The sequence below is a fragment of the Temnothorax longispinosus genome, chromosome 4 (genome assembly GCF_030848805.1).
Source record: "Temnothorax longispinosus isolate EJ_2023e chromosome 4, Tlon_JGU_v1, whole genome shotgun sequence".
NCBI classification, from domain to species: Eukaryota; Metazoa; Arthropoda; class Insecta; order Hymenoptera; family Formicidae; genus Temnothorax; species Temnothorax longispinosus.
In genome coordinates this window covers 22,978,813-23,005,470 of record NC_092361.1, presented here as the reverse complement: position 1 = coordinate 23,005,470, position 26,658 = coordinate 22,978,813, and the positions used below count along the sequence as shown (strand labels likewise).

General features: G+C 37.8%; 1 protein-coding gene across 4 annotated transcripts in view; it reads right to left on the bottom strand.

Annotated features, from left to right (window-relative positions):
- Positions 1-3,066: 3,066 nt before the first annotated feature.
- Positions 3,067-26,658, bottom strand: part of Ubx (ultrabithorax) — a 98,425-nt gene continuing 74,833 nt past the window's right edge. For 2 of the 4 annotated variants that reach the window (XM_071775676.1, XM_071775679.1), the window contains 2 exons: positions 25,673-26,081; positions 11,947-13,675 (listed from right to left, as the gene is read on the bottom strand). In XM_071775676.1, coding sequence (XP_071631777.1) covers positions 25,765-26,081 — 317 coding nt within the window. In that variant the 3' untranslated portion in view covers positions 11,947-13,675; positions 25,673-25,764. Of the gene's footprint in view, positions 3,311-11,946; positions 13,676-25,672; positions 26,082-26,658 lie in introns of those variants that run through there. The other 2 variants (XM_071775677.1, XM_071775678.1) reach the window with 2 other exon arrangements.

Below are 26,658 nucleotides of genomic sequence, written 5' to 3'. Positions count from 1 at the left end.
GTTAGGAAAAGGATATTTGTGCAGACAGAGCAGAACCGTGAATGTTTCCGGCCAGTATCCGCCGGCGTTACGAATATTCGGCCAGTTCGGTGGCCAAATAGTCCCTCACTCGCCGCCCGCTCGCTTGAACACGGAGGATAATCCTCGTGGATTATTGCGCTATCACGTGGGTCCATACGTGCTCACGGGTAGGATGTCCTAGAACGTCGTATTTGTATGCCGTGGAATACACCTACGTGTTTGTATCGCACGGGTTCTCCATGGAAACCCTTGCTAGGGGCCGGGCCTGCTGCGATACCCTAATTCCTAAATCTGTCGCCATAAGTCCTCGTTACAATAAATAACCCGACCGGTGTGTCTGAGCTTGCGTCTCTTGCTTTCCCCTCCTTCGCCTTCACCTTCTCCTTCCCCTTCTTCTTCTGGACCATCTCCTGCTGCTTTCTCTGAACTAGCTTTAAATAAGCCTACTTGCAGCGTGCATACGACTTAATCGTTTCATGAAGAATATCCTCCACTGTATACAATTATTTACTAATTTACTATTATAGCAAAAACGCTTCGTAAATTACAATATTCTTTTGTGTATATTACTCTGTAATATCAATGTAAAAATAAATTCTCGTATTAGGAATGCGATATATCAATAGCAAGATACGATAATACAAATGCCCCTAAGGAAGACGTACATTAAACTACAGAGTGGTATCTCTTATCGTCTATTTTTAAAAAGCATCTCTTCTTTAATCCTGCAATATTTCAATTATTATTTGAGATTTATATTTTGTACCATCGGTATCTTCGATATTCAGCTACCGTGTCTTATGCTTGCTCAACACATTGCTGCTCTGATTTACATTTCTTCTATCATGTCGCACTTATTGCTTCTTATACTAAAAGCGGGTACACAAAAAGGCATGCTGGGGCGTGAAATAATACGATCGATAAATCCTAATAAATGTCTACCTGCCCCGTACAGACATATATAAATAAAACGACGGTGTTCTCTCTTTCTCTTTTTCGCGCGCGAAGAGCGTGATCAGGCACATTCCGTCCATGTGTGCGTGGTCACGTGCGTTGTCACGCATGCGCTACATCCAACCATGCTATACAGCTTCATCATGGGCGCTACAATGTACGATATATAGCAGCACATTCTGATTGTAGTATCCCGACTCAAGATCTTTCACAAAAAATCTGATGCAAGATAAAAATAAAAATTTACAGAACAATTATTGACTATACTAATCGTGTTATAAATCATTATCAGAGCAATCTTACATTATATAATATAATAATTATATATACCTAAAAAGTGTTTTTATCGGAAAATGAAGATGTGTCATATGATTCTAGCAATTAAATACGTGATATATCTTATTTTCAATTTGAGCAAATAGCTTTAATAAGTTATATAAATTAGGTCATAAAAAATGATATAAATTTTAATAAGTAACGTAAAAAACTTTAAAAATATATAAATTATCCTGCTTATGTTGCAATTAATTTTATCTCGCTATCGTATGTTACATTAATGATTAAACTCAAATTTACATAAAAAGTTGATAAGTTTTTGTACAAAAAAAAATTCTTCTCGCGCAATTTTTGTCATAAAATCGCTGCAAGAGGTAACAATAACATGAGCTCAGTTATTGTTGCAGCAATGTGAAGATGCATTCAGAATAGCAAAGAAAAGAAAGGAAAGTAGACAAAGAAGAGTTAAAGTTAAAATCACGCGCGAGAGAGATGCATTTCGAGAGTGTATGAGAGCGAGTCGTTAAGGGGCGGGAAAGATGGCGTAAGGGGGTATGAGGGGGTCGTGAGAGGTGGTACAGCGGAGGATGAAGGTGGTGGGGGTGTGCATTGCGGATTTATTCCCGCCAACACATTCATCATGGCGGATTTAGCTGAACCCGTAACGCATTGCCGTGGATATATATCTGCTTCCATCCCTACCCTAACTTCCTCCCTCCTCCGTCCTTCACCCCTCCACCACCTCATCACAATTCCGACCGAATCCTCGCCGGTATATCCTGTATTCTGACAAAACCTCTCTTTTTCAATGACTCCCTAACTCTTTCCGCAATACGTGAAGCGAAAGGATACTGGATCGTTTACGATGCTCCGAGTATTACGTTTCGCAATGGTATATTTTACGATTCGCGATATAATAACATAAATATATCTATCGCGCTAATTTAATGAATGGCTTATTAATTTCCATCTAAACATCGTGAGGTTAAAGAAAAAACTCTTATAAGAGTTTTGCATTTCGCAATGATAGATTTAGATGGAAAATTACGACAAAATGAGCTACATATATGCGCAGTTCTTTTTCTTCCTGTTGACCATTTGCGGCAGAAACAGACCGTAAATAGCTCTTTAATAAATCTTTGGTGTGCTATCAGCAGCTGATCGCAATGCATCATGGCGTAGCGTTGACAGACCCCTCTAACTACTCTTCACCCTTCGTCCTCGTGCTATCCCCTCTCTTCTGCTCCGCGTAGATACGATATTACGGGGATTGGTATAAATCTATGGCTCATCCATCTACATTTTATCCCCGGAGAACCAAGACACCCACGCAGAAACGCGCGTACAAGCGCACACATGAGCCGAAACGCGCACAAATACCGTCAAAATCTTCCTTCTTCTCCACTCCTCTCATATCCTGAGGGTCCCTATCCGCCCTTCTCCCTCGAGACGGTTCAAATCCGATCTCCAGCTCAACTCCACCTCCCCTGCCGGCTCCCTCGTTCCACCTGCTCTATCGAGATTCCAATAGCGGCCTTATCGAAGGCTTTGTACGATGAGGGATCGCAAGCTACCCGGGCACTTTCTGCGGCCCTCATGATACTTCACATTTATTATTATATTTCAGTTATTCGCAATCCATTCTTTATCAAGTCAAGACGTTATTAACAAAGATGCGAAAAAAATTGTAGAAGACTCAGCGCTTCACAGAAGTGACAATTTCGTTCGTACAAATTAAATGTGATATTGTTACAAATAATAAATCATTAATCTTTAATATTTTATTAATTTGTCATCATTTATTGACTTATAAATAATGCCAGACACATTCTATTTTAATTATTTTCTTTTCGCATGACTAATGCATGTTTGAGAAGAAAAATATACTTACTTTTACTATAATTCTCAACAGTATATAAATATATTAACTTTACAATCTACAAGTATTGATTAATTGAATTGCATTTTATTCAACTCCAGAAGCTCTCTCTCTCTCTCTGGTACTGCCAACGGGTGATGATTCATACATGATGAGAGTCCAGAATTCCTTGGCGCCATTCTGTAAATACGGAGGGCAGCGCGTTAGCTCAAAAAGGATTCCCTGTATATCATTTGTACACTGCAACTTTGTTTCTCTATTTACTCATCGCATTGAATCAAAATCACTACTATTCTACATTGGATGTTTAACAGAAACGTACTATTACTTGATAGAATACCACCCTATAAGAACGAGGAAAGATATGGGCACACAAAATTCAACTCCTAAAGAGCTGACAGTTGCAAAAGTTAAAAAACTAAACGCACGCATGGTGCAAGGAATGAAATCACGATGCACTAAGACTCGACCGCATGCTCGAATAATACTGGCGTTATTCTCAAAATATCGACAGTTAAAGAAGGTGGGAATGTGTTTTGAGATAGGAAAAACTTGCTTCGGCTTATTCCCCCCCGTTGGTTTAACAAAGTGCGATCGACGGCGGGATAACAGCTGCTTCGAGTGGCCCTTCCGGTGAGAACGGGGAGAAGCGGAACGATTCTCCCTTCTCACCCTAGCGCCTGTCTTTCTCCCTGTGCCAAATATGGCGGTTGTCTCTGGCGAAGATGGCTTTTGAATTTCGATTTAATTCACGTCGCAAAATGCGGTGCGACTTTGAGAGATTTATCATGGGACTTTTTAATTCTATATATTTTATGTAAAATATCATCGCTAGTAATCATTCTTAACTACATTCTTATTTTATGCGCAAAATGTTTTACCGACGATTTATGTCGTGACAAAAAAATTGCCGTTTCTTACTGCACAAATAAGTTATTCGCCGACGCAAAGGACTTCTTACGAAGTCGAGTCACTTCGTTGCGCGGAAACGTGGCACTGGTACACCTCCAAACAGTACGACGTAGTTTCTTAACTTCTGCTTTCGTCATCAAACTTTCATGAAGTACCGAACGATACGTCGAGCAGGAAAAACTTGCCACGAAATTACCAAGGGCCCCGTGTCAGAACTCGCTTCGTATGCCACAGAGCGTGGTGGAGAGAGTGGAGTGGGAGGTAGAATGGAAACCGAGAAAGAGACGGCACAACGAAAGAGAAAGAAAGAAGAGGTGTATCCCGACCCAAATTCAAGGGACGAGAAAACTTGGCTCGTCAATCAGCAGCCGGAACGAAGAAAGTTCCGGTGCGAGGACAAACGCTTGTCCTCTCGCTGTGTATCTTTGATACCTTCTCCGCGAGTATACACGATGTTCGAAGCTTCGTTCTCTCTATTTGCGATAGTTTCAGACACAGTATACAATCTCGTACGTCTCTCATTACACCGCGTGCGACGAGAAAACGCTGAATCGTATCAGTCCGAAAGGCTGGAGATTAACGGCGAAACTTTGGTGGCTAAAACAATGATTAAGTGCTGCTAACCAAAATTCAATCCGGCATTAAATTTTCAATAAATTCGAAAAATACGATCTGGCGGGTCTTATAAATAATGAATTTAAAGTGGGTGACATTCATTCATGTAGATAGAAAAAATTGTTTAAACTAAGGAAAACTACGAAAGAAGATAAAACGTGCAATGCTTTTAATTGCTTACTCATTTCATTTATTGTTCCACGAGAGTCATCAATGGCATTAAGTACACGGATTACATAAAAGTAATTATAATCATAGTCAAAATAAGACTGTTTCGTAAACAGTACGATATAAATAAAGCAAAAGAATTCTCATTAAATATCGTTTTCGACGCATAATGTTTTATCATCCATGCATTCAATTATAAAAAAGATTAATAAAAAATCCGCGAATGCCGAGGCGTTGCCAGTCAACGGGCGAATACGTCGCCATCTTCAAAGGGTTCTATGCCGGAATACACCAAGATTCGGCTAAATCATTTTTCATGACGGACGAGCGACTTCCACGAAGAGGCCGTAGCTCGCGTGTAGCCGCGACGGCGACGGTCGTCGTCCGTATCTCACCCTGGCCATCAGTATTTTCCAACTTGTCTCACGGATTCCCTCCCGCATGCCTCCCTTCCCCCCCCCCTCACTGACGTAAGTAACAACATATATAAAAGTAAGTGACTCGACTCTCTCGCGGGGCGGTGATACAGGGTCCTCCTATCTGCGAAGTCTATCGGGCAGTAAACAGCGTGCGGCAGATAAGGCGGGAGATATATTATAGACTCCGTCCCGTCGCGTACGAGCGTATACAGAACGAGGCCGTGATAGCTGGCTGACTCTAGCCAAGCCCAAAGCCCGAGCGCTAGAACGCGGGAGGCGCGCGCTCTATATATTTCGCTTCTTTTTTCGCCCGGGCTTCGTTCTGGTAAAAACGCCGCCGGCGTCTGAATACTCGCGCGCGGAGGACGGAAGTCGGTTTGCAAGCCAAGCATGGGGCGGCGGCGCCGAGCAACCCCTTATTTTACTCCTTCCTAGTCGGTGGCCCAAGTAGCTGCCTCCCTCTTCCCACCCCTTTAGGATCGACTCGACTATCCCCCGCTCGTCGCCCGCACCCGGGCCCGGTTCGCCGTCCTCTACTTTAACTTCTTTCGCTTCTCGATCTTTTTCTTCTCTGGCCAATGCTCGAATGCTCGATGCTGCGATACATCACGTGCACGCTGTTGCCAGTTGACTTTCTATCTCTCCCACCCCACTTTCCTTCAGCAGACACGGAAATCTAACTCCAAACTCACCAAACGAACATTTCTCCTTTCTCTTTTGGCAAACTGCCATCTATTCGCAGATTGAAACTTCTTACTGTTAGGCTTCTACGATAAGAATTGAAAAAATTACGATCTCTACAACTACTAACGGTGATTTATTCACGGATTCTCGGATGAATGAAATTCGTTATACCGTGTACACACTTCGTGCGAAACTGTAACCCCGCTAAATATTGTTACGCGTGATTTTGTAATTCGGAGAATAGTCGTGCTTTTCGTCACAGTCGGCGCGGCAGTTGCACGAATAATTTTATATACAGGACACGTTGAGAAGGGAGGAAAGGGTTATGGTTTATTTCAACGTTATTTCAAAACGATGCCATGTTGGGGGCAAGTTATTATACCGATGTCAGCCACCGCACTACCCTACGTTGATCTGCATAACCATCATGGTCTCTCCCCTATAAAGCATTCTGGTAGAAGACCAGCCCTTTGCCGTGACTCCAGACCACTCAATAGAGACGCGGCTATCAGCCAACCGCAAAAACGATTACAAATTAACGTGACGTTTCTTCGCGCTTTAATATGAACTCCCGCCATGTCTCTCATCCCTCTTACGCACACCCTTTCTCGCTCCCCGGGGAGCGAATACAATTATCGTGCCTTTTGTCTCACAATTGCAGTTATTTCTTTGTTTCCTATCCGGAGGGTGAATGAATGCTATCTACTTTTATTCTTGCACTTTTACGTCGATTTTAAGCTAGTACAATGCTGCTTTATTTGCTATTTTATATTAATGTGCCATTTTATAAGAACTTAATGATACGATGAATTTTCCGAAAATGTTATATATTTTTTTCCGATAACAAAAGACAAATTCTATTAATAGTATAAGTCAAAATTATTAGCACATAAAAATGATGTCCGAGAAATAAAATAAATATGTTTTCAATATATGAAAATATATTGCATATCTTATATTAACAATAAAATAAATTATTATGATTTATTATGCCAAATCTCTGAAAGTATTTCAAATATGTGCAAACTAAACAAGCTTACAAGTACAGTTAATCAACTTTCTTGTTGAAGTTTAATTGTTCGCACAGAGCAGACTTGTTTCCTTCTCTCGCTCTCTCTCTCTCTCTCTCTCTCTCTCTCTCTTGTGAAAAAAGAAAAAAATATTTGTGGCGCGTAAAACAAGCCGACACAAAGTTATCTCCCACGTAGTCCTAGATTTACGAGATCCGCCGCTGATTTCAAAGCCATGTTAAAAATGGAACAACCTTGACAGCACGGTCTATTCCCCTCTAATTTTAACGGTCGATACAGTTTCCCGTTTTTTTTTACCAAGGAAAAATTTTTAACGCGTGACGACCGATCGTTGACATTGTCACGCTTCCGCAAACATTTTTGGTCGGCCAGTTCCGTTAAGTCACAGTTATAATTTCGACAAGTAAAATGTGCATTTCTCTGCAAATTTCAAGGCTTTTGTGGTGAAAAGTCTTATGAGAAAGATTATAGGTACAACTAAAATCTTTTAATTCGAAGGTCTTCTATTGTAAGCAATCTCGAGGTTACAAGCCATGTTACCTCATATACATATATACATAAAAAATAATTTAACATAATTATATATAATTTGGAATAAAAGTTCCGTTAATATATATATATACATAATATATATGTATAATGCATTTAAAATGAAATAATTTTGTTATTAAAATATGTAGAAGTTCAAAATTTAATTTTTTATCGTCAATCGTCAATATCATCACTATTTAATCAGTAGTTATTTTTGGATATATTAGTACTATGTTTTATATAAACTGTTTAATATGTATCTCTTACAATATGTAATGTATAATTTATTATAACATTTATAATATGTAGATTTAAGAATATTTGAGATAAAAAGTTTTCATCTCTCTTAATTTAATTCTTTTCCACAGAGTCCGCGCTTCTAATTTTGTGCGTGAATCTATAAAAACATCGAGACGCGTCACTTCTAAGTATCACCCACCAAGATAAAATTGTCCCTCATATATTCAGCACTGGGCAGTGTTTCTCATGTAAATACTGAAAGAAACTGACATCACCGAGGAAATGCTTTGATCCTATCATCTAGACACTTAAGACGTCAAAGCTCCTTATTAAAATAATTGAAGATTCGTACATGCAACATCACCAGAAAATTTTATTTTGTGCGTAGTTTGTATACTGAATGTTTTTGTGACAGAATTTTATGATGTCTAAAGATAAATGTTTATTTATAAATTCCGTCTGCCGTTAAGAAATAATTGAAAGCAGAGATTAATAAAATAAATTATAATTATAATTTAATATTTCCATATAATCATATAAATCGGGCACAATCATACAAGAACACGTATATAAAAATGGTGCGCTATTCCATGTTATGCAGATGACAACGGGAAATTAAATTAACAAGTAATTCATAAAGGATTAGGAACAGCCAATAGCAGGTGGACGTTGCCGTTATCTTGAACGGGGTTGTCCAACCAAGAAATAATACAAGTGCACTAGGCAGAAGAGACCAACCTACCCCTTACTATCCGCACACCCGTCGCCCGCAGATAAATCTTCCCGCCCTCTAATTGGCCTTCCCTCCATTTCCTCGGCCCATACCCTTGGTCGACCTGTTCCTTCTTCTCCTCTCCCTTACTTCCATACCTCCTTCTCTCTGTCTTCCCCTTCCCTCGCTTCGCCGTTCGTTTCATCTCGGTTTCACTTCCCTACCTTCCCGGGCACGGCTCCAGGGAACGTTCTCACCCTATGCGCCACCACCCTTCCCTCCCACCATTCATCTCTAAACCGGCGAATTATTAGAATTATTAGACATTATATTGGCCGCAAAATGTCCGTTAAACCGCCAGAACTCAATTGTAAATTAAGATTTCTGATAATGCCGTGAGATGTATGTGTTCCAAACTTAGCAGCTATTATTAAAGTTCTAGATTCATATATTAGTGGGATTTGTTCTCTGAATTTATCCGAAGAAGTATCAGATTGCCTTATGCATGTGTAATACAGCATATATAAGTGTAAATGTAATAAAAGGTAATGAAATTTTGATCCCACTGACACGCATATATTGCAATTATACAATAAATTGAGATACATCTAAATATATTTTATTTAATATATGTATATATAGAATATATTCGTCAGGAATCTGATAAGAAAACTCGATACCAAATCTCACTATAATGAATTATCTTGGCTAGCGTAGTCGAATCTTAACGAACATTCCTGAAACGCATGAAGGTATAATTTGTGCTCAAATCGAAAATGATTCAACACTCGTGGAAATAACAGATACTAACCGAGAGTTACGAGCGCATCGTTACGAATACGTGTAATATTGCAGCAAGAGCAACATCAGCGAGGCTTTTGCATTTCTCTTTCTCTATCCTACTCAACCGTTCTCCATCTCTCTTTCGGCCAACCAACCACCTCACAGTTCGTTTCCGTGTTGTTACATAATACACGCTGCGGCGCGGTTACGTGGATGAGGGATGAGGTGCTGCGTTGCCTAATAACCTCCCCTTTGCACAACACCCCCTCAAACCCGACTGAATCCTCCTCCAACCCCCTTGTTATACCAAGCGCACAGGATACGATGGTATTTGCGAGCGGTGCATGCAACTACGGGCAAACCACCCTGCAAGAGCACGACGATATAGAAACACCGCTAGAACATCACTGACGAGAGAGAGAGAGAGAGAGAGAGAGAGGGGGGGGGAAGGAGAAGGAAGAAGAGGAGGAAACGGAGGGGAAGAAGGAGGAAGAGGAGAGAAGGGAGGAAGTATCTGAGGGCACCAGGTTACGGAGAGAGAAGCGTGAAGTAATTATATGAGGGCGGAGCACGCTAGGCTCATCTACACCTAACACATTCATATCAGTCGGCCCGAGCCAAGGAGCTGCTGAAACGTGAAGCTCGTACATCAGGATTTCGTTGCTGGAATAGTAGACTCCTCGAGGAGTACGGCAGAATGAGTTTTCACAGTGAAACCTATTGCTGATTTCTTATGGAATAAAAAGATAAGAATTTTTCACACGTGGCACGCGCAAGCTCATCTTTTAATATATTATAGAAAAATATATGTATTTGATAACAAATAAGGAATGTATTTATAAGGTTCAAAGAAATAAAAATTATGAAAAAAGACTTAAGAAAAAAAATATAAATTTTTAAACTGAGAACAAAAAATATATCTAAGTCGCGTCATTTGAAAGCCGCTTCGCCGATCAAGAAACTTTTGAGCAAAATTTCGTATAATATCTATCTACCACCGACGAAAAATCATTGCACGAGATAGGAGAGAAGTGGAAAGATTAAAGAAGCAAAAGAAAGATGGCGCAGAAGGAGGAGAATAGTGTTATACATTTAAGTGGATACACCTATATAGAGGGACTTACTGGGATTCAATTACCGCAACGTCTGCAAAGCACGCTATTCCCACACCCTTAAAAGACTACCCCTCGCGTTGTGCGCGTCCCTACCTTTCCATCTCCTCAAGAACGAACAGGTGCTCTTGTGCCTGCTGTAAATTGTTCCCCCTGTAATCCAAAGTAAAGCGGTCGTTTTATCCGTGCCATGGCGAGATGGATGCCTCGCTACGTCTTTTCACGTAATAGATTGCAGCTACGCAGCTAATGCCTCCGTTTTGATAAAAATTATGTTTTTACCGGCTAAAGAATGCGCTTTTAATTAATATGTTAATCAATGTTAACGGTAAATATTTAAGAACACAATTTATTTTACACAATAGTATTAAAAATGGTGCATACAACTAAATAAAAACATGAAAAAGTCAATACGTAATATGTATATAAATTGTTAATTAACAATATGCAATACAGTTTTAAAACTAATAACCCAGAAAAATGCATATAAAACAAGTTGTAACATAATTTCCAGATTATTTCCATTTTTCTTGGATAAATTTCGATATATATATATTTTTTTATTAAATAGCATTGATTTTCAAGAAATGTGATTTTATTTCTCGGGTTTTCAGATAATGACATTTGCACGGTATGAAAGCACGTGTGTAATAGGATCTCTAAACGTGATTTTCGAAGAATGGCAGGATCAGTTTCATCTTTAGATTAAGGAACCGAGGATCACGAAGTTATAACTAAAAGGATCAGAGAATAGGAAGTGTTGCGTGAGGCCAATAGCAAACTTACGCCTAGATCGGTTATGTACCTTCGTTCGGTTCGAACGTAGGTACATAATTCATCGGGCGTGCACCATTGTCGGGAGCTTCATTAATACAAATGGCGTCTGCTGAATTCTGCCCCCAACCACTCCCCGCTACGTGTACGGTAGTAACGAGAGCTTCCGTCTGTACATGTGGATATGCGACTGTGTATGCTCGTGCGTGTTGGCGCACGTATATAGGAATAGCGAACGATAGCGGCATCCACCATGTTATGCTGAACGTGTGTGCCACCCCTGGAGACGCCGAGACGCGCGGGACATATTTTTGCAGTCCTTGTCGACTTTCATGAGGGAGTCTTTCCGCAATAACATATTAATATCTCGGAGCGTCGCGAGACTTATGGCTGTCCGTGGAAAGCTCAACTCCGGATCAACGCGGCGCCCGTTAAGGCGGTTCCATCCTGTACCGCGATGACGTCGCCTAACGAGTGTTTTAAGTGCCGTAAAGCAAACGCCGCACGTTCTCCACTCTCTACATCGTGATATCGTTAAGGAATTGTTAATGAAACGCGGACGAAAATGTCACTCGCGTTGAAGTAAGATTTTCATTGATGATAAATAACGGGATTAACGGATTATACGTCTTTAAATCGATTAGAAAACAACTATATTGCTGTTATAAAGATCGACCGTGCTCGCGCGTACGTAATTTAATAATCGCATGTAATAATTCCTAAAATTTGATTCGTATCGCGAAGAGTGACAAATGACGGAATCAAGGAAAACGGATTTGGTACAGGATGAATTGCTACGGCCAGGGCCGCAGACAATGAAGCGTAAGACGTGTAATTAAGTTTACATCGCATTTATTTTTTTAGCAATCGTATAATCAATGTAATATTACAATATCGTTCAAAACGGCAACCGTCCCGAAACACGCCGGAATATAATCTTAGTCATAGGCAGCTAGTTCGGCCCTGGTCGCTGTCGGATTACATATAATCAGGATTCAGATTTGTAGACAGTTAGTATTCTAATATATTACAAAAAAAAAGAAGAATTTGCCACGCGGAACATTTACACAAATAACTACCACTACGCATAGGTAACGCCTACCCCTAACAGGACTATGTGCCTAATTGATAACGTATAGCACAGCAGAGCAATGAAATATTTGTTCCGAGAGATCCACAAAATAAATAACTATTAACATTACATACCTCTTAGAAATACTGCATTTACGTATTATTCTCGCATCCTCTTAGCGGCTATTCGTATACATTCATTAACTAGAATAGAGTTACTGTATAGGATAGCGCCACAGATCTCTTTAGAGAGCAGGCGTCTAGGTACTAGATAGAATACATACATTACAATATTCGCATTTGTAATCTATCCTTTCGTTTTGCTTTTCTCAGACCGATTTTGATTGAAAAAAAAAAAAGAAACGTTCTCTCCTTCTCCCTCTCGGTAGAAGATTCTTTCCAAATTTATTTCAAAAGAGATATCCATCTCGAGACCGCGCACTCTTGACCGCTTTAGCAGGTACTTAAGCAGACGCACATTATAAACGTTTCTATACAATATTAACAAAATTATCGAATATCGATATATATATATGTATATATATATTTTGTACCAATCGAAAAAAGTACGTTTCCATCATTAGTCTCACTTTGCCGGTATACGTTTTTCAAATAATAATTCTAATTAATAACGAAATGAAATAAAACAGTCTTTCTATAACAGATGAGCGAAAATTACCATTAGCAAAGCGAAAGTGGTAACAATATAAACGCACTCTCTCATTGCTTCGCAGATAATAAAAAAAATAACAAAAACATAACATCAACAGATAAAATTACTTCTTCTCTCTATCGTTTCCTCTCTCATTCTTTCTTTCTCTCTCTCTTTCATGCGAGGCTGTATCGAGTGCGCATTTTCGAGAGAAAATATATTAAACAAAGGAAAATGAAGAGAAAATCGTGCTAATAGCAGTTTTGTACATGAAAAAGAGTCGTGTCTCTGCTAAGCTCGTCACGAACTAATCGTTAACATCGACTCAATCTCGCCCATCGAGAGAGTTAAATGCTTTTTTTTTACGTCCTATATTTTAACCCTATAAATAGTTGCAGCCCTTTCGTTACGTATTTCAGTTCCCAAGTTGCGTACAACTTATCGCAATGCATATCGGAGAATGTGACTCTGTTTTCGGTCGATTTTTCGCAAACGACACCCCGAATCCGCGGACGTTGGCTGATTGGCCACCCTCGATAATTCAACCCCCTATCTACATGCTACTGCACCAAAGCAGAAACTACAGGTAGAGAGACCAGAAAGGGGAACGACTACAACAGAGCTAGGCTTATATGGATGATACTGTGTGTACTTGGATACTGATTGGTCTGGGAGCATATCGGTCAAAGTGAGCTACGGGAGGTAGCCATGGTGGGGAAGGTTCGTCACTCACCGGGTGCAGCATCCGATTCGCCGCAACCGATAAATTGACGATCGACAGATACGCACATCGACCATCTATTTGGCATTGCAGAGACAGCGGGTGCAGCCTGCCACTCACCTGAAGCATAAACAGAAACGACGGAGTGTTAACTTATTTCACATGTTGTACACATGTTACTATATTTAGAACGCATTAAATTTTTAACAATGAGCAGCAAACATAATTTTGCGATAACAAAGTGCAAAAGAAACTATCTATCAATAAGAAATCATAATTAAATTAATTATTAATAAGATATTAAGAATATATCATTAAAATATGTATAAATCGTTATTGATTGTTTCATTGTCATAATGATCGGATTGAATGATGCAAAATATTAAAACTTTTTAGAGCCATGAAAGTTTTTTTTTTAGAGAACGAGACTGTCGTGTAAAACCAACTGTTTGAGAGTTTGACTTGGGACGTTTATATATACAACGTGCTAGGGATGCGATGGGTCGGACCGCGGATGCTGGTTCAGCAGCTTCTTTTGTAATAGAATGAATGCACATGGTGCCTTGGCCGGTCACATGCACGTTGAGCCTGAGTTTTGGTAGTATTGGTATCTCGGGATATCAATAGTTCACGTTAAGAGCGAAAGGGTTAGTCTAGATCTCGTGGGGAATGAGGGATAACAGAACTTTACGTCACTAATTTCGTTTCATTTTCTTGCGTTCACACGATCAATATTGTGCTAGATAAGAAACAGTTAAGATAACAAATAAATTGTAATAATTCTATACATTCAGGGATATTCTACTTGATTATTAGAACGTAAATAAAATAAAAGTTTTAATGAGTACAGAATTTTTAAATGTGTATTACAAAAGTTATCTTCGTGACAATACAATAAATCTTTTTTCTGAATTTTATTCCTTACATTATAAGAATGAATATTAATATAATATATCACTGTGACTTTGGACAAACAGTTCTCTAGAATGCTCTTCAAACTCGCGCAACCCTTGTTACTTGGAAATTGTTTACACGCGCTTGTATCTCGTTTGAGCTGCCGTTTGCTGTTCGGCCTAGAATTACTTCGCCTTCCCAGGAGTACGCGACGCTCTGAAACTGAGTCTGGCGTACATACCTAAGCGTCCTTCCTGCGCGCATTTATCAGGATTTCCGAAGGAGAAACTAGAGTTTTTAAGCCGCCATAAATTCTCATACTTAAAACTCGCAAAAACCAGAAACACGATTCTCGATATGGCTCTGCAAAACAACGTCGGGCGTTCAGCGTAATTCGCCGAGGCACTTTCTCTATCGAGAAGTAAAAATAACGTCGAAATTATATAATTTTGTGAAACTCGCGCACACGATAAATTCACACATCGGCATAGAACGTACATAGAAGTGAATTTAATCTTATTTTTTTCTGTTCGAATAAATCTTAACCAGTTCTTTTCTTCCACGCAATATCGGTGCGATCTATTTAATCAGATTGCAGGAAGCATTCGAGAAATGAGCCGCAAAAGATTAAAAGAATTGCAGCTGGCTTTATATATGTATACGAACATGCGCACGCGCGTGTTTTTGTGCAGATGCGTGTCTGGAAGAGAGAAAGACAAAAGGGGCGAGGAGGGGTGCGGGGAGGGGAGTGGAATTGAGCACGGAGCAGTTATTATCTATCGCTCTCGTTACCACAGGTTGCTCGTAAACCGGCCGCATCAAGGGGATGGGGTGAAGTGGGATGGAGTGTAGAAGCATAGGTAGATAGGTAGGATACCAGTACTCATATCGTCGTCGTCATCGTCCCGTACTCGCATAGCACCAGGGGTGAACCCCCACTCCGGGCCATACTCATTGGTTACCCCTGCAGAATATCACGCCGAGTGCGAACGGACGGCTGTGTCTGGGGGGCTGTTCGAAAATCTCGACTTGCCATTCTCTACGCTTGGCCGATCGTGAATGGAAATCAGGGCTGATACCTCGCCTCTTTGTGCTGTTAACTTTTAATTATATGTAGGAACTGCCTGTATTATTCTTTAATGCAATTTTCATCCCTTGATAATAAAGCGAATAAATATAAGCATCTACATATGAAGTGACAATTAATGTTGTAAATATATTACTTTTTAATGCATATATTTTCAAGTTTGTTCAAAGTTAATGTTATCAAAAATATATTTAAAAATATGTAGTTACATTTTAAAATGATTAGAAACAGAATTTATATTGCTGTTTGAAACTTTTTTTTTACCAAAATTGCTGGTACTTTATAATATAGATAATAGGCATGATGTAGATGATATTCTTTTATTACTATTATTATTATTGTTATTACTAATAGTTACTATTCATTATTATTACTTAATAGTTTTCTTAATAGTAAATTTTATTGTTCGACGTACAAATTCGTTCAATTACTGTGGTAAATAAGATATTAGTGTAACAAGAAATAGTGAATTCCCATCCATCTTGTATTTGTCAGGTATAGAGCCCCCAAAAAGATATATTAATTCGCGCGCCATGTATAGAAACCATAGCGGTACAAAATATGCGATTTCTCAAGGGCGGAACAGGTACACCTATGGATGCATACATCGTCGAAGCTGTGGCTGACGGGCCGGTGGACGGGCTCGGAGAGGGGCTTGGATTGAGATCGAGTCCGAGTTTTTTGCCAGGACGGCGTTGAACGAACGCGAGTGCGCGAAACCCCCGCGGAGCAACAGTGCGCTCGTCCCGCGACAGGGGGCAGCACTACCATCGCCCTATACCGATATTGTGTAGCGTGTAGTTGCTACGAGCAGCCGCTGCACCAGGAACTCATAAATCTCCCGGGATATAGATGGCTCTAGTGTCGCGTGAGGTTGCAAGCTACCCCATGCAGGGTGCCGTGAAACGCCCTCCCGTCCCTATCCTATCCCTTCACCCGGCCCACTTCATCGTTCCTCTCGCTCTCTCGTCGTCGCCCATCCATTCCATGACCGAATTACTGGAATCCCACCTTCCGGTCCAAAGGTGGACTTTTCGAAACGAACGATGCTCGTTCTTCAATACTAATCAAAATGCATGGATATTTCGAACAGTACTCCGGCCTCCGCGCGCTTAAAGATTCATTAATACTAAATAAAACAATAGCACCTTCACCGGATAAAATAGAATCTTTAAATGATGAGTTTTATCGGGAAATGAATAAGCTAGAAGCGTCGGCGCGTAAACTATAGTATTGTCTTCAAACACTATTGATTTTAAAATATCTATTTATTTTCGTAAATCGATAGTCTACTAAAATATGAACATGCTATGTTGTCAACGAGTATACGACCATTTAAATTTGTGTCATGTAATAAAGATAAAAATAATAAAGTAACGATAAAAACAACCGCACAATGCAATGTTCTAAAAACGCAAAAACGGGCTCCTTTTGTGCATCTTTGTTCTTTGCTCATAAAACAGATTTTATTCATCAGATTTACTGTATTTATTGTAAAAATAGAATATAGAAAAATTAAAAAAAGATTTGATGATGAGTAGAGTAGAGAAGAAATGAATAATTTGGCTTTAAATCTCTTCCTTATACCTCTGCTGTGTTTACACCGCAGATGTTCATTATAAATTTTTAGAGAGAAATATTATTGTATCTTTTCACACCAATGAGATAATATATCGAAGTAAAAAACATCGTTTGTCGCATGACATGCTCGTCTTAATTATGGATACAAGTAATTTGTTGAAAACCGTATTACTTGCAAGATGTTATATACAAATCTTAAATTTTTACTTTAAGATGAAACTTAAATTCAACAGATCAGAAATAGTAACAAATAATGGCATTTTAAAATATACGAAAGCTAAAAGTATGTTTTTAAAATAATAAGAAAGAATTATGTGTTGATATATATATATATATATATATATATATATATATATATGACATCAATGCAGGAATAAAATAAGTATATGGAGTAGCTTGGAGGAATAAGAGGAAGATGAAAGTAAGAAGAAAAAAACAGAACGGAAGATCCAGGGACCAAACAGCCAGCTAGCTAGCCAGCCAACCAGCCAGTTAATCAGAGAAAGAAGAGAAGGCGACACCGATGATGAATCACTCGTTACAAATGAGTGGGAGCGAAAGAGAAAGAGGGAAAAGAAAGAGCAATAAGAAAATACCTATGTAAAAAATGCACCACGTCGGAACATGCTAGAGCGAGTGGCTAACTGACTTATCTACACATCAGAATCTCCGACTCGTTTTCCCGACCTCGCGAGAACAGAATTTTGAACATTTTAGACATTATAACTATAACGAAATTCAGCGGCGTCGCTCACACTAAACAGTTAAATATATAGTTGAACCTAAAAATATTTGTAACCGATATCTGAAGGAAATGTTCGAAAACCTATAAATCAATAAACGAATAAGAATATATGTAGCACGTCAATCACTTTAGGAATTCAGATATCGTTAACGACAAGTTATCTGAGTTAAATTACAGGATAACAGGATTGTTGATAATTTTTTAATTTACCGAATGTTGGCAATGGCGATCGGCGTGCAGCCAGTTAAATCATTGGAAACAATGCGTTACGAAAGGATAACGGCCGAGAAAAGATGTAACCAATCGCCAACGAGAAAACTGAATTCTTCCCGTGGGCATGTCGGACAAATCCGAAGGGTCGACTTGCCGTCGCCGAGGAAATTGGGTTCGTCTTACGGACCTACAGGAGTGCGCAAGTAAAAGAAGTTCCAGTATCATCAAAGAATGTCTCGACGCCGCGCGTTTATACGCGCACACCGATAGGGCTTATACAGAAGTTGCGTTCGCTTGGTCATGGGTAATGGTTTTACGAGCGTCAAGGGTGATATAAAGAAAATGAAAAACACACCGGCGCTGTTGCCAGCATGCACGGCGTATAACTAACTACGTTGCTGCTATGTCCCCTCCTTTCCGCATCTACTTCTTAAGTTTGTGTACAGCGAGGGCAAAACCCGCCGCTTCGAAATACCTTCCGCTTCGCAACTTCACTTCCAATGTAAAGCAATGACAATTAATCATGCACTTCCGATATCATCAAATCATTATGAATATCATATCATGATTATATACTGCCCACATTTCAGTTATTCAATACTTATAGCAAATATTTTCGAATAAAATAGTATTTCCTTAAAATCTCCTCTAATCTTCCTCGTTAATTTGATTTATGTTGTTTAACTTTGCTACAACGTTCTGTAAGTTAAATAAAAAATTATGGTGCACTCAGTCTTTTCTCAATTTGCAAGTTATACAATCCATTATGTGTTCTGTAAAGTAACTAAATATAATATATCCTTTCATGAATTTTTTTGGCGTTACTGAGCTAGTGCCAACTCGCTTATATTCATCATAATATTGAAATAAGCTCTCAAAAGTTTGCGTGGCAGTTCATTAAATTTGGCTCATGTTGGCTCGGGTATCCGTAGATTTTATATAAAGAAAGGGGAAGGTTTTATGAAAGTTGAGTGGAGGGTATGATGATGGTATGGGGTGAAAGATGCCAGCTAATTGTGATACACTCTGCGGGAAGTCGCGACGGTGAGCGAGATGATTGTTCGACTATATAAACTTTGGAAGAAGCGGAAGTGCGCTCTCCGCGCACAACGGAGCTCTCTCTTTCTCTTTCTTTCCACTTTTTTCTTCTATTTTTTCTAATACTTTTTTCTAATATTATTATTGTATCACTTTTTCTATTTGTGGTCAAAACTTTGTTCATCACGCTCTTGCGTAATATATAACTTACGTCGTTTCTAGAAATATTTTCGGTCTCTTTGCAAGTAATATATACCGTGCGGTGATCGTTTATATGATTATAAGAAAATATATGCAAGAAGATTACCCTATAATGCAAATTAAAAGTATTTCCATCATAGAGCCATAAAGCATATAAACGGAAGGACGATAAATTGAGCGGACGATATTTATCACACATATAAGCATGGTCAAGGAATGTATTCATCTCGCTCCACTTTTATTTTAATCTGATCTCGAGCGGCATGCATAAATAAGCTATCTACACATCGGAAATATCCGCGTAAATAAAGGGATAAAATTAATTAGTATAGATAGTTTACAACGTAGATACTAGATACTAGTACGTTGGCACTTAAAAATTATATATAATTATCTGTTGTTGGATCAAACACGCGTTCTTTCACACAATCTCGATTTTAAATGAAAAATAATTTACTCACTTCTCCTGTGTAGCAAATGCAGCACGCAATAGTACATTGGCGTGTGCAATCATATTTTAATTATAATAAAAGCTACTTTGATCACTTAATATACTTAATATACTTTCATCATAAACATGAAAACAAATTTTTTTTTAAATTTAATATAACGAGATAGGATATAACAAGATGAGACAATATTTAATATAATATATTCTTTCTCATTTTATTTATCATAATAATATTATTAATAATATTATTCTTCAAATTCTCAATACACTAGACATTTAAAATTAATCATTTTATAATCATTGAATGTTAAAGCACATGACATTTTTTTAAACATATTCGATTACAAAAATGATAAAAAGGAAACTGTGTAAAATAATCTGGCAATGTTGCAGCGATTTTCGTGTCACGACTGGGATATAGCTATAAGTCGCGTTTTTGTTAAGTATAACCAACCAGGGGAAAAGTAAACATATGCTACATGTGGCATTAAGTAGGTTCTTGAAAAAAAAAGAAATAAAATTATGCGGACTTTAGGTTTTGTATCGAGAATTTCTGGTGGTCGATGCACAATGTTGCCCACGGTCTGTTTCAGCCATACTTCATTGAATAAAAGACAGAAAATACAAAAAGAAAAAAAAGAGAAACCGAAAGAAAAAAACGGTACCAATTATTTGTCTGTTTTTTACCTCGCGTGATTCTTCTTTATATTTCAGAATTTTGAAACGCAGGGATTCTCCGAGTATTTATATTGCGGTTTCTTTTATATTGTTGCGTAAAAATGTGATGCAATGGTACCGAAAGCTACAGCACTGCTCACTTTTTTATGGTAAAATCAAGCGAGAATAAATTTTGTATAATTCTTATTTCATCGATAAGTACCGAAAATGTATATGCAATTATGAGACAATTGCAAAATGCCTCGATAATCTTTATTTAATCATAATTTGATTGATTGAGAAGAATTAACATCGATGACAATATATAATGTGCCTATATGTTAGTGTTATTTTTATATTAGCAATTATATACATCAATTAAAATTACATCTCGCGTAAAACGTTAAAAAATACTTGTTCTTAACTGAATATAACTTTTAAAAAAGAAATAAAAAGTTACTTAAGATTTATCAAAACTAGAATACTTTACGCCATTTATTCTCATATATACGTATATTTTATACATATATTTTTACTAACATGTATAAAATTTAATCTTCACATTTATTTGATATCACGCATCAAGAGATAACTAAAATCAATCACGATAACCATTTGGGAGTTGTCGAAACATGATTCCCGCGCAGATTTATTCTCGCAGTACGAAGCAAGCCAAGCGAGAGAACCACGAGAATCGTGGAAAGAAGACAATAATGAATTCGATTCAACACAGCATTTTTAAAAATGGATGAATTAATTGCACAATAATAAATAATTAATAATCTAAAATGCAACACACTATACAAAATGATTGATACAGATAGTCATCATTATCAAAGTTTTCATAAATAATCTTCCCTTCTAAATCAATTTTACAAATCATTCATGTTTCCGTCTTTCTGTTAACCTATCTATGGATATCCTACATAATTCTGATTGAACGAAAACTTTACAAGAATTGAAAGAGAGAATATCAGCTAATAATAATAGTCGTAAATATTATGATAGAACTAGTAAAAAGAATTACTACCTTAACGTAACAATAAAAGTTATGAAACTATAATAAAGCATAATCTGAAATTATAAAATACACAAAGAAATTACTCAAAGAAATATTAGCGCATTCTGAAAGTACGACAGTGCAAATTACTTATCGTATATTTTCACAGTAAATGTTATAATTGATAATAAAGTTCTAATTACATAATTGTAAATTACAATAATTTTATCATAATAAAAAGGTATATATAATTTTGAAAAAAAATGCTGATGGAAAGTACTATACTTTGTAAATATTTGTAGAATTAAAGTGTTGCTTTCATCTCAACGAGTAGAGAAACATGTTAAAATCTTTCGATGAAATCAAAAAACAGTGCCACGTGCAATTGGTATCTCGGAATTTTTCTAGGACGACCGTGTGCAAGGTAGGTCAGGGTCTGATTGCAGGAAGGAAGCAGTTAGGCCCGGTTAAAGTCGTTAAGCCAAGTTTACGAGGTGTTACCGGGAGCGTAACCTGTAAATCTCAAAGGCATTCGAGAGAAAGAGAGAGAGAGAGAAAACGCGTGCCAGTGGCCGCCCTTGGAAAGGCCGCGGAAGGGGTAATGGATATAACCGGGATGTAAGAAGCGAGGTAAGACTACTTGAGCGCTATAAACGCTTTTATGGATCGTAACGTCTTCTTTTACAGCCAATAAAGATCCCTGACCTACCCGTTTGGCGAGCGGGTAAGTAAACGCGCGCGCGACGAAGCGACAGTGATCGCGCGCATCGATCTGTCGAAATCACGCTTTACTACGCAATAAAATCACGCGGCGTCATGCTTTATTTTCTCTTCATGGAACTGCGAATCGTGGGTTTATTGGATTATTGATCGATAGCTCCGGGAATGCATTCGCGGGGAAAATGTGAATAGCCCTGCCGACTCAGCACGGCGCGCGTTTTATACGACACCAATACCAGTGTGCCGCGCACACGGGCGCGTCGCGCCGGATTCGATTCACCACGCCGAGAAACAGGAAAGCCGTGAGTTACTATATAACCACGTCGATAAAAACAAACCATAAAGCGCATTACGGGCGATCATCGAACTACCGCTCAATATATCCTGCTTGGTGGGTAGAGGCAAACTCTAAATTACGTTACGTACCGACAGAGTAGTCGGTAAGAGAGGCAAAGCGTTATCGACCGAATAACGCCGATTCGTGCTGCCACCTATCATGAGAGTGGTTAAGTACATGTAAAGTAAGCACCTCGCGGAGTATTACATGGAATGATTCAAATTTTGAATGTTATTTTCCGTATTTAGCATATTTTATGTATATTTGTTGACAATTAACATAGTCAATGTATAGTTAAATAATTTTGTGTCATAAAATAACAATAAATTTTTATAATAAATGCTAAACTAATGCCAAAAAATAGATATCCACGCCTTCGCCACGCCCACGTGAACAGAAGGACGAAGCAGCCATAACTTAACTCAGAAACATTTGAAATGGATAGATGGCATTGCTGCTGGCTTTGCCAAAATTATTCAATGGGGCTTTCATATATTATATGTATATAGTATATACATAATATAAAGAAAAATAAGAATTAAAGATTTAAAGAGCATCTAATGTTCATTAATTTGAGAAATAAATAGTTAATTAACACAAATTGATCTAAATTAATCATAATTATAGCCAGAAATGATCTTGATTACATAAATAACGTGTTTATTTCTATTTAGAACATGCTTGCCATCTGCAGTATGGCGTGTATATTATATATATGTATACATATGTTATAATATTTATATTATAGAATTATCTTTTATTTGAAACGTTTAATTAGATTATTTTCGTGCAATAGATTTTTTTTCTTATGTAATGTAATAAGCACATGTAAAGAGAGATAAAGATATTATAATATTTATTATTATAATATCATTATATTATAAAATATTATCTATGTATATTTTCTAATATACGAATGTTATAATAAAAGCATTCACAAACATTTCTAACTTGACAGAACAAATGAATCAATCATTCGATATCGCGCCGCGACTGTCCCATACATTGACCATTAAAACTCTTCTAAATTGCTTTTTCATGTCGACTGTCAAAATTTATCTTCACATATATCTAGAGCAACTTACAAAAATAAATTTGTTTCATCTGTTTTTGAATAAAATATTCTGCGATTTACTTTTACGAAGTTCTTCACGTAATGGCAAACATGTTTCTTTATCTGCATTTGCTTTATGTATTAAATGAATATTAATCATAAAGAAAAGAAAATTAAAAAGAATATAAAACATACGATAAACAATTCACACAATGTACGAAAAATATATAAAAATAAAAGAAATAATAAAATATCAGAAACACACAAATAAGTTACAAATAAATTAATTTTTAAATCTAAATTTCCGTTACAAGCGGATTTTTATGTTTCTATGATTGTGGCATAAATCGATAACGATTCTACTTCAAGAGTACGATTACTCCGATATGGCCGATTAAATAAGCACGATTAAATAAATATTACTGGCGAAGAGTTATTTAATCGCGATTCAAGTGGCGTACAATTACGGCGCAATCCACGGAGTTAATCGGGGAATCGCTTCGCTGGCGTAATATTACGTGCAATCGGGACAAAATTTATGCCCGAACTTCTTCGTCGCCTGAAGATACCAAAAAAGAGATATTAAGCGCTCCAGTAGGTTCCGAAGAATGAGGAGTTTCGATCGTAGTTCTCTGCCTGGCATATTTCTTTTCTGCCGCAGACGTTTTTAAATATTTTGAGAACGTATATGTAATAAATTAGTTTGTGATTTTTTTATGGCAGTATTTCTGCAATATTTTATTTTTATTTTTTACGTATATTATATTTAAAAAATTTAGTTAAAAGTTCTGCCCTTTTAATAATTACTTAATACTACATGATTTAGCTTTCAAAAAATAAAAGATATTTAAGCATAATCGATAAAAAATATTTGCGTTTGTAGGAAAGAAAATATGCGCGCGTAACATAATTGACAATCAGAATAACGTTTAAGCTAAAGTTAGTGTGAGTACTTCTAGGGCCTGTTTTTTAGCTCAAATAGAAGTCTTCCTGCAGCGACAAAGATTCATTTGTCAGTGAAAGTGTGAAAAAAAAACGGGAACCTTTTTTTATAGTTTGGTATAGATTGTCTCGACCGAACAATTTAAGGGGTCATTTATTTTCCGAGAATGGATAGTTCGCTTTCGAAGAAAAATACAAATTATATAGCGATTTTTTTGTGATAGTGTAGCGAAACTAGTATTGTCCTTGGTATTTTTTTACCTAACTGCGCTTTCTACTTTCTTTTTTTTTTGTGTCATCTGCTTGCTTCAGGCACTTTATCACTTCTAAGCGACTTTCTTCTTTTTGAATTTACGTGCTTTGACAATTTTCGATTCTGCGACTAGGAAATCCACGATACGAAACGTCGTAATTTTACCTCATATCAGGATCATTTAGAGTAGCGGAAGCAAGAACAGCGCGATAAAACTGATAAGTTTTTTATTCGGTACTCGCAGAAACGACAAGATAAACGTGATACAATATTTCAAGTTTGCACTCGTCGCTCCCTTGGGATGCACGTTCAGCGCAAGTTAAATACACGCGAATACAACATAACTTAGAAAATTATGAAGGCACGCTTGTACGCGGTTTATCCTCATTAAGCCCGCCGAGTAAACTTAATTTTAAAGCCACTGCTGCTAAAAGCTCGAATCTCATTTTTAACGCTGCTTTTAACGTTTATGCGACTATCACTTTTTTAGTGCATAGCACATGATCCTAACTGTTGCATCAAGCGTATACGTCCACTTTGTTAATTCACAAAGAGTGTTGAATTGCAATTTTATATAATTTTCGACAATATTCTAATATTGTCGAAAAACATATATGTACAAGTATATCTCATAAAACAGTAAAGATAAATGTTATAATAATATTATTAATACAGATATAGTTACTCGAATATTTTATGTGTGTTTTTCTAATTTTCTAATAGCAAACAATTTTGTGGAGATAAAGATATCATTTTTTATTGATATCATTACTGGGTATATAAAACATAAAGAAACATAATATAAATGTAGTATAGGTATATGTACTAAAACTTTTAGAGATTTATACACTTTTCTTCAATCAAAAGATCATGTCATGGATTAATTAACGACTGTCTCAAAAGAAAGTTGTAATAAAGAAAATTATCAGACAATTGACACTTACCTTTAATACAGCTGTGTACATTGCGGTGCTAGTAGAGGGTGGTGTGGATTAGCGGTGGGGTGGTCAGGGGGGCTCCGATGCAGGGCGTACCCCTAGTTGCCCCCCTCAGGTCCCCCACCGCCCCCTTGCTGCTGATGCGCAGCCGCCGCCGCTGCCGCTGCCGCCTTTTGCGCCTGCGCTTGCTTCTCCTGCTCATTTAGCTCCTTGATCGCCTGAATCTCCTTCTTCAACTTCATTCGCCGATTCTGGAACCAGATCTTGATTTGCCTTTCCGTCAGGCAGAGCGCGTGTGCCATCTCGATCCGCCTCCGCCTGGTGAGATAGTGGTTCGTGTGGAATTCCTTCTCCAGCTCCAGAGTTTGGTAGCGCGTGTAGGTCTGTCGGCCGCGCCTGCGCATTCCGTTCGCCCCTGCAAACAACGAAACCAGAGTTGTGGCGGGCTCTTTCGTTTTTTTTCTTTTTCATGCTACATCTACCCGATTCCCGTAAGAATTACAAATAAAATAGCGCTTGAGAAGATGATATTTTTCAGAAAATGTTAATTGACTCTTCTCAATATACCGCGCGCGCGCGCGAATTGCATTTCAGACAAGATGGCACGTTGAAAAATATTTCATTATTTCGCTAATAATACCATGTGAACCATATCTCCGCATAAACGTCGTCAAAGTACTTGAAGTTCAAGTTTAAAATTAATAAGAGAAATGTATATTGGCGAGATGGGACTTGAGTGTGTAGATTTCATCGACTCTCGTCATCCCATTTCTGCTGCTTATCTTGTTGTAAAACAAGTTATGTTATCTTTACGAGCTGCCACTTAAAATACTTATTAAAAGAGCATTCTAACGAATCTCTGATATCCCATAGCGCTTCGGATTGCGAATATCAGACGCGGCGATATAAACGAGGCTCGTGCCGATAAAGAAAATGTGTAAACGACTTAAAATAAAGCGTGGCACGAGTCGTTCCGAGAGAAAGTAAGGGAG